The 12,291-nt window shown below is 38.6% G+C and overlaps 1 protein-coding gene across 6 annotated transcripts in view; it reads left to right on the forward strand.

Annotated features, from left to right (window-relative positions):
* Positions 1-12,291, forward strand: part of UTRN (utrophin) — a 405,882-nt gene that overhangs the window by 256,440 nt on the left and 137,151 nt on the right. For all 6 annotated transcript variants that reach the window (XM_062572341.1, XM_062572340.1, XM_062572342.1 and 3 more), the window contains 2 exons: positions 2,940-3,112; positions 8,873-9,029. In XM_062572341.1, the coding sequence (XP_062428325.1) occupies positions 2,940-3,112; positions 8,873-9,029 (330 nt within the window). The remainder of the gene's footprint in view (positions 1-2,939; positions 3,113-8,872; positions 9,030-12,291) is intronic.

A 12,291-nucleotide genomic window follows, 5' to 3' on the forward strand; every position in this document is an offset into this window, starting at 1 on the left:
AAAGGTTACAATAATACAGTGAGCAAGAGGAATTACTGAGGGAATAGGGAACTGTCTTGGGACAAGATGGGAGCCCTTCATTCTTGCTGGGCTTCCAGGACAAGAAGATATATTTATAATAAAAAAGATCTTGAAAATTTTTATCTTTGAGGGATAACTCACTTCTCCTTTGTCTGTCTGTTGCCATTAGCCACCTTTTACATCACACCTGCCTGCTGCATATCTTTCATATACATGCTGAATTGAGATGCCTTTTTTGGATTTTTCTCCCTCATTTCTTTTTGAGAAATCTGATGCAGTAGCAGTGATTAACTTTTAACAGCAGTTCTTGTTTTGTTTGTCCATCATAGAATCATAGAATCAGTAAGGTTGGAAGGGACCTCTGGAGATCATCCAGTCCAACCTCCCTGCTCAGCAGGGTCACCTGGAGCATGTTAGACAGGGTTGCGTCCAGGCGGGCCTTGAATATCTCCAGAGAAGGAGACGCCACAAGCTCTCTGGGCAACCTGGTCCAGTGCTCCGTCACTCTCACAGTGAAGAAATTCCCCCTCACGGTCAGGCGGAACTGCCTGTGCTTCAATTTCTGCCCATTGCCTCTTGTCCTGTCACATGTGACAACTGAAAAGAGTTTTTCCCCGTCCCCTTGACACCCTCCCTTCAGGTACTTACACACGTTGATAAGATCCCCCCTCAGTCTTCTCTTCCCCAGGCTGAAGAGGCCCAGCCCTTGCAGCCGTTCCTCAGAGGGCAGATGCTCCAGCCCTCTGATCATCTTTGTAGCCCTATACTGGACTCTCTCCAGTAGCTTCATTTCTCTCGTACTAGGGAGCCCAGAACTGGATGCAGTAGACGAGATGAGGCCTCCCCAGGGCTGAGGAAAGGGGCAGGATCACCTCCCTCGACGTGCTGGCAATACTCATCAACTGAAAGTGTTTCTTCTTCCTGGAAAATGGAAATCAGAAAAGAGGAAGAGAAGTTAATTAGCAAAATTGATTCTTTGAACTAAACGGTCACAATATGGCCATCACAGATGGGTCTCAAGAATGCAAACAGCAGATTTACTGTGCCTTATTCAATGTAACATGACAGCTGTCAAATGCAAGAATCAAACTTAGTTTGAGTGAAACTTTGTTTTGAATTTTTGCATACTTACATGCAAAACTTACAATTGTCCCTCTCAAAAGTAATCAAGTGTAAAATGTTTCATGAAGATTCTCAATAGCCTTAGAATGAGCGTTGTTATTGTAGAGTGGAAGACTATAGATCAGTTTGCAAACTCTTCTTTTGTAGCTCTGTAGAGTCATGGAAATAGATTTGACATGGGCAGATTTTGGTAGTGCAGATTAGTGTGTACTTAAAATTGAACTCTGCTTTATACTGTTGCATCTCCTGCTGTTTGGACTCAGACTTGTTTTCAGGGGATCAGCTTGCATATTGGAGTCAGAAGGTCAGCAGAAGTTTTTATACAAGCATGTGCTTTAATTGGTGACTGTGCTGTCTTATTGAGGATTTGCTAATTATTAGAAACATCTGTTTTAAATGCCATTGGATGTATTCATTTTCAGAATGATGGGGTTTATTAAGGTGATTTAAAGACAGCAGAAGTGTCATCTTACCCATTTAAAGTGTTGAAACTGAGGGCAAAGAACAGTTGTCCAAAGTTATATAGTAGCTCAGTTGGAGAGCCAGAGCTTCACTGATTCCCCATTTCCCTGTTCTTCCAGCTGTATATTTACTTCGTTTTTTCTTCCCTGACTAAAGAAAGTTAGATGTTATCATGGCTTACTGTTTCCAATCATCAGTTCATAGACGTAAGTAGCAGCTGTACATCTTGAGTATAAGAGGTGAAAGAACCCCCTCATTTGCCTTCTCCTGCCCCTGGGGATGGCTAAAATGCACTGAGGGGCTGCCTGCAAGAATACAACCTTTAAGGGTTATTGAATTCTTCCTTGTGAAAGAAGCTTGTTTACATCTGCATCAGGTTTCTGTCACAGTCTTTGCTGATTAATCCCATTGAGATAGCCAGTGCACCTATTCACACATTTACATTTCTCTGTTAAGAGTATACATTGATGTACGGATGCTAGAAAGCATTGGCAATGGTACAGCAGATTTCATTTGAGGGTCTTATGTTTTAAAAATAATACTGTGCTTGGTTAAATGAAGATGGCTACTGTAATTTTTTTGAGGTAGAAATGAGATTGGAGAACAAAATGTTTAATTTCAAAGGGGAAGAAAAATGAGTAACTTAAAATGAATCTTCAGGTGCTACTTTTTCCTTTAATTTTTTCTACAAAATGCAGACCTTTCTATGTCTAGTTCTCTACATATTGTGGGAGATGCTATACGATAACTGAATTGTAAAAATAGGTTTTGTGGTAGCTGTGGTCATTTAGTTGCAACTTAGGGATATAGGTTTTAGTTAAAAACATCCATTACATATGTCAAAAACTGCTGTACTGTGTAAATTGTACTGGATAGTTGTGTAAAGTTTCTGCAATGTTTTATTTCCAAGAGGAAAGAAACAATGTTGCTAGGACTTAGTCTGGGTAAGTTCTGAGCAGGGAAAGGTGTCTAGTGCATTTGCAAATACAGTTCTATGCGGAAATGTGAGAAACCAGTAGGGAATTAAAAGAAAAAAAGAAGGGAGTTTAGTATTCATAGTTATAAGTGCTATATAGGATAAAAAGGTGATTTTTCAAACTCTTTTTCTCATGCTTAGAAATGATGAGCCTTTTATAACGATGTTAATGGAGTTGCAGGTTTTTATTTCTCCTTTGCAGGTCTTTTTTTTTTTTTTTTTTTTTTTTGTCTTTTCAGAGTCACACAGGCGAGATTACGTGCTCTGGCCTAGTGAATTTAAGAATTACAATAGGAATAACATCTCTTACTTTGAACAGAAAACTAAGTTGTCTGAGCTTTTCATGTTGATATTTCAGGACATCCAAGCTGAGATTGATGCCCACAATGACATCTTCAAAAGCATTGATGGAAACAGACAGAAGATGGTGAAAGCCTTAGGAAACTCTGAGGAAGCTGCTCTGCTCCAGCACCGACTTGATGACATGAACCAACGCTGGAATGACCTGAAGGTGAAGTCAGCAAACATCAGGTGAGTATTGAAAACATCAAGATCTGAATGGAGCACAGTTGCTGTCTTCTAAAAGGCTCCAGAAGCATGACTGTGGCATTGAGGTGAAATCTCACATTTCTGATATTTCAAAGTAGGTTGGCTCTTTCCTTATTGTATATCAAAAGCAATGTCAGTGAAGTAATTCTGTGAAGTTAAAATCTGTGAGGAGAAATCAGGATTTTTTTTTGTTATTTGTTTGCTTTTACCACTGAAATGAGAACTTTGATAGTACTGCATCATGAGTGTCTAGCTGTATATTGGTAGCAGAATTTTCTGACAGCTGTTTGATAAAAAATATTTTAAAGCATATATTAATCAAGAAAAGCCTTTTAAATTTGTTGACCCTCGCAGTGCTAAGTGAAAAGTTCACTGTTTGTCCAAGAATAAACGGTATTACAATCTTTATCATGTCATTTTGGAAGCAGATATTACCATATTCGTTAATGTGAATAAAATTCTACATTAAAGTTAACTACACAGAAAAGCATGTATAGAGCTTTTAATTACTACTGCTTTCCTGTTGATTAACGGAAATCGTACTTTTAATAAAACAGAACAATATTAAGCCTTCATATTAATTTTCCAAAGGCCAGAACAATGAGTTGAGCTTGCAATTCAGGCACAGGAGTTTGTGAGTGTGAGATGGAGGGAAAATGAGACATTCGTTTTTCATCTCCAGTTAACTCCTCACCAGCCTGCTAGACAGCTAAATGTAGCTGGCAGAATCTGCTCAGCAAAAGCTCTTTGCCTGAGAGAAAATCTGCCCACGTCAAGCAGAGCCTGAACCAGAGGAACCAAGCAGTTTGGCAGTAGAGCTTGTGAAGAATAGCCCCAGCACACTACAGGGACGTTAGTACAAATACTGTTAAGATCGGGCTTTATGAACTGTATTCACAAGTAAACCAACCCCTGAGAAAGACTAAAGCATGTTCGTATGTTAATAGTTTAGTTTGCAACAGGAAAGTTCCAGCAATAGCAATTCAGTTATTTGACTCTTCCTGGGGTTAACTATAATTAGGAGAAATTAATAGTCAAATGGCCTACAAGCCGTTTACCCTAGCAGTTGCTAATTCCGAGGCAGCAATACAGAGACTGCTGTTGTGCAGTGTGCGCTCACTGCTTTCTATGTAGATCTGGAACATGTTAATGTGTTTGTGCTACTCTGCTGATCTGTGTAATATTGCTGAGCCACATGTCACTGAGCTACAATTAAAAGGCCGGCAGGGAGGAGATCAGTGGAACCAAACATAAGAGAAATAAATTAACCTTTCAAATCTCAGTTGCCTCTGAACAGAGGGCAGTATTTCTGAGTTCATGTTTTTTGCCCTGTTCCTTGATTGCAGTTCAGTTCTCTAACTTCAGCAAGAGTGGTGAAAGCCTCTATTGGTGAAAGCAGTAGAACTGGTGTGAGGTTAGTGTGTTGGTCTTGCTGTTCAACTCGTTAATTGCTACTGCTTCATCTTCAACCTTTTCTTGGTGTATGTTATTTCAAGGAAGAATTGGAAAGCCAAGTGTGTGGATGAGTTGTGAGAACAGCAAAAAATCCTTCTAGAGGCTAGGACTGATGACTGAAAAATCATTTTTTTTTAATGGAGTTTAGTTTGCAATAGTGCTTCTGTACTAGGGTTACTCTGTATGTGTGTGAGGGAGGGGGCTGTTTTTAATAATATTTGCAGCTATGCTGTATTCTGATTCTTTTGATTTAATTGCTGAAAATACTGTTCTGCCTTAGGGGATAGCATGAAGCTTTCCTTAATATTTCAGTCCTTAGAGCTGATCATGCTAGTTGCTGCATAGACTTTGCTTTCTTGCTGCTATAACTAAGGACTTCCAAACTCAAAAAGCAGCACTTGTAGCACTTATTTGAAAATGCATGGAAACTACTTAAAACTGTACTTGTAGTGATTGTAATTCACTTTGAGAGCATTGTATGTACCTCTCCCTGAAATACTCCTAGACTTATTCACACTTCTTTCTTTTTCGTACTGCATTGTCTTATTTCCAGGGAGAAAACAAATCAGCAGCTTAGTACTCCTGAAATATGTGTATGTGTTTATATTGTGTGTGTGTGTGTGTATATGTATATACATGTAGAGATACACACACACACACATATGTGCACACATACATATACATATGTGTGTGTGTGTATATATATATATGTGGAGATATGTATACACACATATTTATATGTGTGTATATAAATGCACATATATGTATACATATATATGTGTGTGTATATATATATATACACACACACATATTTATGTGTGTATCTACATATGTGTATATCTTTTTTTCTTACAGATATGTTTTTTAAAGCCAAATATTTAGGACATACTCTTTTCTTCTCTGGGAAGGGATAGTGGGGTAGTTTTTTGTGGGACAAGATAGAGGTAAAAGTATGGGGGGAAACAGAAGAGGATTCTCTACATTTAGACCACACACCATTTTTTTCTATTCCGTGTGTTCGCTTGTTGCCCAGCAGGAAAAGTGTTGCCTAAATAGCAGAAGGAAAAGCTGAGGAGGTCACCAGCTGTGAAGAGAGCCTCCCGGGGTCAGCTGAAGCGGGGAGCTATGTCAGTGTTGCTCTTCTGTATGGTCTTATTCTGCCTGGCCACAGGGAGGGAAGGTGCTCTGAGTCTGATCAGCTTGATAGAGAGCCTATGTTTTTCTCTGCTCAGCAGAGATTCCTTTAGGATTGCTTCTGAATACAGGGTGATTGATGCTGGGGAATATTGTTACTCCAACCAGTGCTCAAAACATAACAATCATATATAACTGGCCTATATTTTTTATTGAAATAGATTCTTAAGCCACCACTTCACCTGGCAAGTCCCTGAAAATTGCCAATTCATTTGTCACATGGACACAAACACTTGAACCTCTGCTTGCCGATTGTGTGTTGGTAGAAGGCCCAGTTCCTAGACAAGGACAGAAATCTTCTTTTTCAAAGCAAAGAAGCTCAGGAAACATTTCAGAACTTCAGCATAGTTTATTAACTCTAACTCTTTGATAATATCTGTATGACAAATGTAAACCTGGTACTAAAACTTATCTAGGAATGCATTTAGCTCCCCTTCTTCCTAGGTAGCATTTGCTCTGAGTGGGGTTTACTCAATGCCTATGTCTACTCCTCAGGAGGATTGAATGCTTATGTCTGCTCATCAGCTGCTGCTGTTGCCTCTCCCTTTTATTAACTGATAAGATTAGAAGGGTAACTTTCAGGAAAAAATACAGGTTGATGTTGATATTTTCCTTTGCATTGTTTTTATTAACTTCTTTCTAGCCTTTCAAGAAAGAGTGATTCTCTTGTGTTCAGAAGGGGATTTTAGTGTCCCTGTTGGTGTATTCTCTTCCCTCTCCTGTACCTCCTCTCTTCCCCCTGAAGTCTGCTTTGCAATGGACTTTGAAATCATATGCTAGTGATGTTTTACTGCTGTCATTAATCTGGCATGTACATGGACACTCATTAGTGGTGAATTATAATGAATTCAATCTAGTATTATATGTCACATCATTCACATTAATACCAAATTAGTTCGTTCACTGTTAACGTTATTGCAGGGAATGTTAAATTAACAGTGGACCTCTGTTGAAGTGTCCCTTAAACACCTAACTAGTGACAGTTCCTCTTCCCCGCTCCTTGTAGAATTCTAACTCATTTTGTATATAAGAATTCAGCTAAATAATTAGAGCAGAATCCTGAAGCCTTAAACAGTGCCAGTTTTTAGAGATGAGAGCTGCTTCTCCTTCCTAGAGACAGTAATAAGTCATGAGGAATAGAGATTTCACTTTTAAATGTATGCAGAAATATGGATATAAACATTTTAATTATGGTTTATCCTAACGGGGGAAAAAAAAAAAAAAAAAAAAAAGGGATGCTTTATGTGTGTAAAATCTGTGGATCTAGTAGCAAAACAGTGAATTCAAACTTGGACTGCCTCGATTTGGATGAGAGCAAAATGTCTCCTCTCTGCCAAATTCATAGGGAACTTTACTCTGTTTTCACTTCCAGAAAGGAGGCTGGCTCTGTTGAGTACCTAATACACTGTGGAGGAGTCACGCACTGATAACACTTTACAACTAGGCATTTCTGATGGCTTTTTCATAGGAAGCCAAATTAATTGTGAAAAAGGGAAGGCACGCATTGCACATGAACCACACCATGCTGTTGGGGTGTGTAGCTGGGGGCTGGAGGGACAAATTGTTGTGAATACTCAGGGTGTAAATTTTCAGTGAAGTAGGTACTTTGTGCAGAAGCTTCCTGTATGGATTTGGTTAACAGCACAGGCAGAAAGTTAGTTACCTTGAAAGCAGTTCTGGTTAGTGAGAGTTAGAGCTGAAAAGAGGTGAGGAGAGCTGAGAAAGGATATTTTCACTTGTGAGTTGTGACACTGTGGATGAAGACTGTGCAGAAAAGGCCAGAGGGGAGGACTGGCTCAGCTGTTTTTAAACTCAGGCTACAAGCAGAGAGAAAATTGTTAGTGACAGGAACAAGGGAAGACAGAAACACTGATCCAGAAAACTGTATGCAGAAAAACATTACTTCTAGCATGTACTTGTAAATTTTTTTTGAAGTAGCTACCTACATGCTTTCCTGAACAGAGTAGAGCAGGAGAATAGTTTTTTTTTCCAGAAGCTAATTTACCCTTACAGAGATAGGGTATGTCCTTTTGTCCTTTTCACCCCTCATACACTCTTACTGCCTACTTTTTGGTTCATCTGTCCCAATATCTCTGGAAGATCCCAACCTACCCAAACCTGTTTGCCTTGAAGCAAGTCATCACCCTTTCAATCCAGCTCTTTTCAGATCAGTACTAAAAATTCATTGGAACAGCCATTTAAGATGATAATGCAATAGACAGCACATGAAAATGTCAAGATGCAAGCTACAGTGATCCAGAAAAAGAATAAAAAACTATGTGCGAAACAGAAAAGAGAAAACCTAGGAGACAGAATAATGAAGTTCAGATCACTCATCCATCAAAAGCAGACCAGGAAGGTGTAGAGTTAGTGTCAGGCTACACTGAAAAAGCTCTACTCCGTCACCCATGTGGTAAAACAAATCTTTATGCACTGGTATGAGCCAGCTATATGTTTGTTGGTCTCAAAACGAAATCCATAACAATACAGAAAACAGGAGTAAAAGTAGAATAGCTGGACCCTATCAAAGATGGCACTGCATCAAATCAAGGGTAGCCATCAAATATTTTGAATGTGATAGAAAAGCGTATGCTGGAGTTTGGAGGTGCTGTAGACTTCATTGGGGGACAGATGTGCACTGCATTAATACTTCAGCAGCACAGTTAACTTACTGCTGCTGGCTAGTTCCTTTCTGAGCTAAAGATTCAGGTTCTGGCATGAAAGAGTTCTGTTTTGTGGTGCTTTAGCTCACAAAACGATGCTCCGGCTTTGTGCACTGTAGGGGTAGATTCCTGGAAAAGGAGAATACTTTGTGTTGCTCAGATGTGCAGTCTGCAAGGTTTTAGGGGAGGGGTCCAAAAAACAGGTACATATTTGTCCATGTTATCCTGGTTTTTCTTCCTCTCCTTGCTTACTTTGTTTTTTTTTGTGGAAAGTCTTCAGAGGTGGAGGGTTTTTTAACACATCAAAGTTTCTTTGCAGGTAAATGTTTGAAGCATTCCTCCCTTAATGATAGAACAATTTTTTTTTAGTACAATCTCTTGCTTTTTATGCCATTCAAGGCTTTAAAAATGCTTTTATGTTGTTTCACAGGGCTCACTTGGAGGCAAGTGCAGAGAAATGGAACAGATTGCTGACATCTCTGGAAGAGTTAATCAAATGGCTGAATACAAAAGATGAAGAGCTGAAAAAGCAAATGCCCATTGGAGGGGATGTTCCAACCTTACAGCAACAATATGACCACTGCAAAGTAAGTTCCTTAGATTTTATTGATAAATGTGCTGCTCTAAAAGATAGGGTGAAGAAGATGCGGATACAGCAGAAATGATCATAGTGTTTACTTTTTAAGAAAACATTTTGCTGTAGGTCTCCACTCCCTTTGCTTCCCACCTCCCTCAGCAAAGCACAACTGAGGTATCTCCTTTAAAATTTCATCAGAATAGTTTTTGATGCGTATGCTCTGTTCAATTCTGTTTTGTGATCCATTCCTGATCTTCTTAGATGTCTATCAGGCAAAATTGTTATTCTTCAAGTAAAGTATTGTAAGTAAGAAATGAACATGAATTACAGAAACAATGTGAATGTAATTTCAGTAAAATTATGCAAAATGGCCTTCTATATTGCAGTAACGTGACCAATATTATAGGGTCTTCCCCATTCCAAGTGCAGATTTATATTGCAAGATGACTCAAAAGTGCTTGAAAGAACTGAAATCAATCTACCTGTGTCTTACTGTTTTTACTATAACATGTTGTTTCAGCTCTCAGTTTTTACTAGTTCTGTTTCACCTTGATGCATATTAAAATATTAATTCATAAGTAATTTTTTGACAACAAACACTCTGTTGTGCCTAAAATATACCGTCATTTATGTAGAATATAAATTCTGTCTAACAATTCTGATAAATAGTCAATTTAGGACATACTTGCCATTGGGCAAATTGATTCCAGTACAGCTTGTTTCTTCTCATCATATTTGCTCTACTATGTGGTATAGACATGGGAGAGAGAACAAATGCAGCTCTATATAGTTGATTGCATTATGACTGTGTTTCCTTCCCCCCAACACAGTACTGATGTCTTTTCTGTCACGATAACAATATTGAATTTGAGAAAATGCTTAGAAATATAGAACAATACTCTGAGGAACTCAGAAATGTATTTTGACATGAGCAATGCTTTTGAGGCTTAACCCCAAAATGCAAGAGTATAAGGAAGTCTGCATGTTTCCTCTTAATTTAGTCCTTTAAAATAAAGTTATTAGCATAAACTCAGGATCTTTGTTTCTTGAGAGTTCATCTCTTCCTGTTATCCACTTGAATCATCATGCTCAGTTTGCAGGCACATCTGCTCTGAACTTTCTAAAATGATCAAACTGTGGTTTGCTATTGCAGAAGAACAATAAAAGGCTGGAACAGATCCAAATATGTTTGAAAGCAGGTCAGTGAGAGATGATGGGTTCTACAGGTCATTTTCTAAAAGCTTGTGCCTGTCTCATGCTAGATTAGATTATAACATATACCTGATCATAACAAACAGTACTACTGTTAGTGGCTCTCATTTAAAGATCTCAAATTGATTTTCAAAAAATATTGTTTTTATGTGCTATTTCAGGAGAGGAATATAGGAATAAGGATGCTAGACAGCTCATTGGAGTTACTACTGAACTGCAGCAGTGGGAGGGAGAGTTGCTAGAAAATTTTCTTCCTAGCCGTAGCTTTAAAGAGTAACTTTTTGTTTGTTATATGTTGAGGTAAAGCTAAGACTTTGTGGAGTATATACATTCAGGAGCTGTAAGAGATTACCTTTCATGTCTGAAAAAGCAATGTTCTTTTGTCACTTGACCTGTGTCACTTGCTTTTGCATTTACTGTGGGTATTATTAGGATATAGATATCCTGTTCCAATATTTAATAGGAGCCCTATTAATGGGCTGCAACAAGAAAAAGTTAAAGTAGCCCTATGCATTTATCATGTTTTCTGTACATTTAGATGGGCAAGTGTGCAGTATTCAGTTGTAGATATTTCTGAGATGAAGGCTGAACGATTTTTTTTTATTATTTTAGCAGGAATGAAGGAATTTCATTATGTCATGTGAATTTTTCTGTGTCGCGCCAGATATGAACCATGAGCATGTGACATTTCATGAATGAAATGTTCTTCTATGAAATGATGCTGACTGGTGATTCCCAGAGGAAGGAAAATGAATTAAATCTCTCCATTGATTTTATTTTCTGTGGTAGCACTTCACTGCTGTTTCCTAATAGGCACTGTTCGTTACTTCACTGAAGCTGCAGTTTGCTAGTAAACTGTATCAAGTTGAACAGTTGTGTATTTTCAGGCAGAAAGTAAAAACTGGAAGGAAAAGCTGGGAGGAAAGAGAATGGGGAGCAAGGGGCCCAAACCTTTTGCAAATCCCTCTTCCCATTCCTCTGTATAGTTAAGTGTTTGGTATAGTTAAGATGTGGAATAAAGATGCCCTTTTTTGGGGGGGAGTATAAATTTTATGACTCTGATTTTTTTGAAGGTAATCTCCCCTTTTGGCAGATTTTTTATAAAGGATTTGACGTGCTTCTATGCTGTCAGTCCTTCTGTGCCTTGTGTTAGTATTACTGGCCAGTGTCACTTGCTTCACATTTAAGCTGCTCCTTTCAGATTATACACATCCTATATTAAGCTGACAGTTTTAAATGGAGATTTGAGATGTAACTATTCCATACAAAATGGTTCAGTGTTGTTATTTTAGAAATCTTGGAAAGAAGCTTTCAGTAAAACATCTCTGTATATCCAGTTATGTGTATGTATGCATGCTGTGAAACACATGTGTGTGGACCATAGAGTTTTCTTTAACCCTTCTTTTGTTTCTATTTCTGCTTGGGAGAAACAGCCAATAATACTAGTCAGCTATTTAAATGGCTTAAATACTGCAAAAATACGGCTTGATTTCTCTCACCTTGCTCCCCTTATTCCACCTTTTTTCACTGGCTGTCGTAACATCATATAAATACTGTGTTTCTTTCCTCTTCTTCAGATATTAAGCTTTCTAAGTGTTTCATATTCCCTGTAGGATTTACATTTAATAGCACTAAAATTCTCAGCAGCATGACTATCAACTGTCATGACTGTATCCTGTGTAGCTGTGTGCAGAGCCGTGCCAGCTTCTGCACGGGTCTCTTCTTTGTGTGAGTGGTCGTGTGCATCTCTGATTTCCTTGTTCCTTTAGCGTCACATCTGCTGAGGGCGTTGCCTTGAAATTATCCCCTTGCACACTAAGCGGCTTGTTCCTCCCCATTATCTTATTTTCATTTCCACTTCCCCATAATTCCTTTGCTCTTGTTTCCAACTTGCTTATCTGAGCTTGTTCTCTCGTAGGTACTTTCTGCTATGCATGGTGAAATTCTGGCTCAACTCTTTCAGATGTGGGTGCATGTCAATCTCCTCTCTTCTCTCCTCTCTTCTCTCCTCTCTTCTCTCCTCTCTTCTCTCCTCTCTTCTCTCCTCTCTTCTCTCCTCT

The sequence above is a fragment of the Rhea pennata genome, chromosome 3 (genome assembly GCF_028389875.1).
Source record: "Rhea pennata isolate bPtePen1 chromosome 3, bPtePen1.pri, whole genome shotgun sequence".
Lineage (NCBI taxonomy): Eukaryota > Metazoa > Chordata > Aves > Rheiformes > Rheidae > Rhea > Rhea pennata.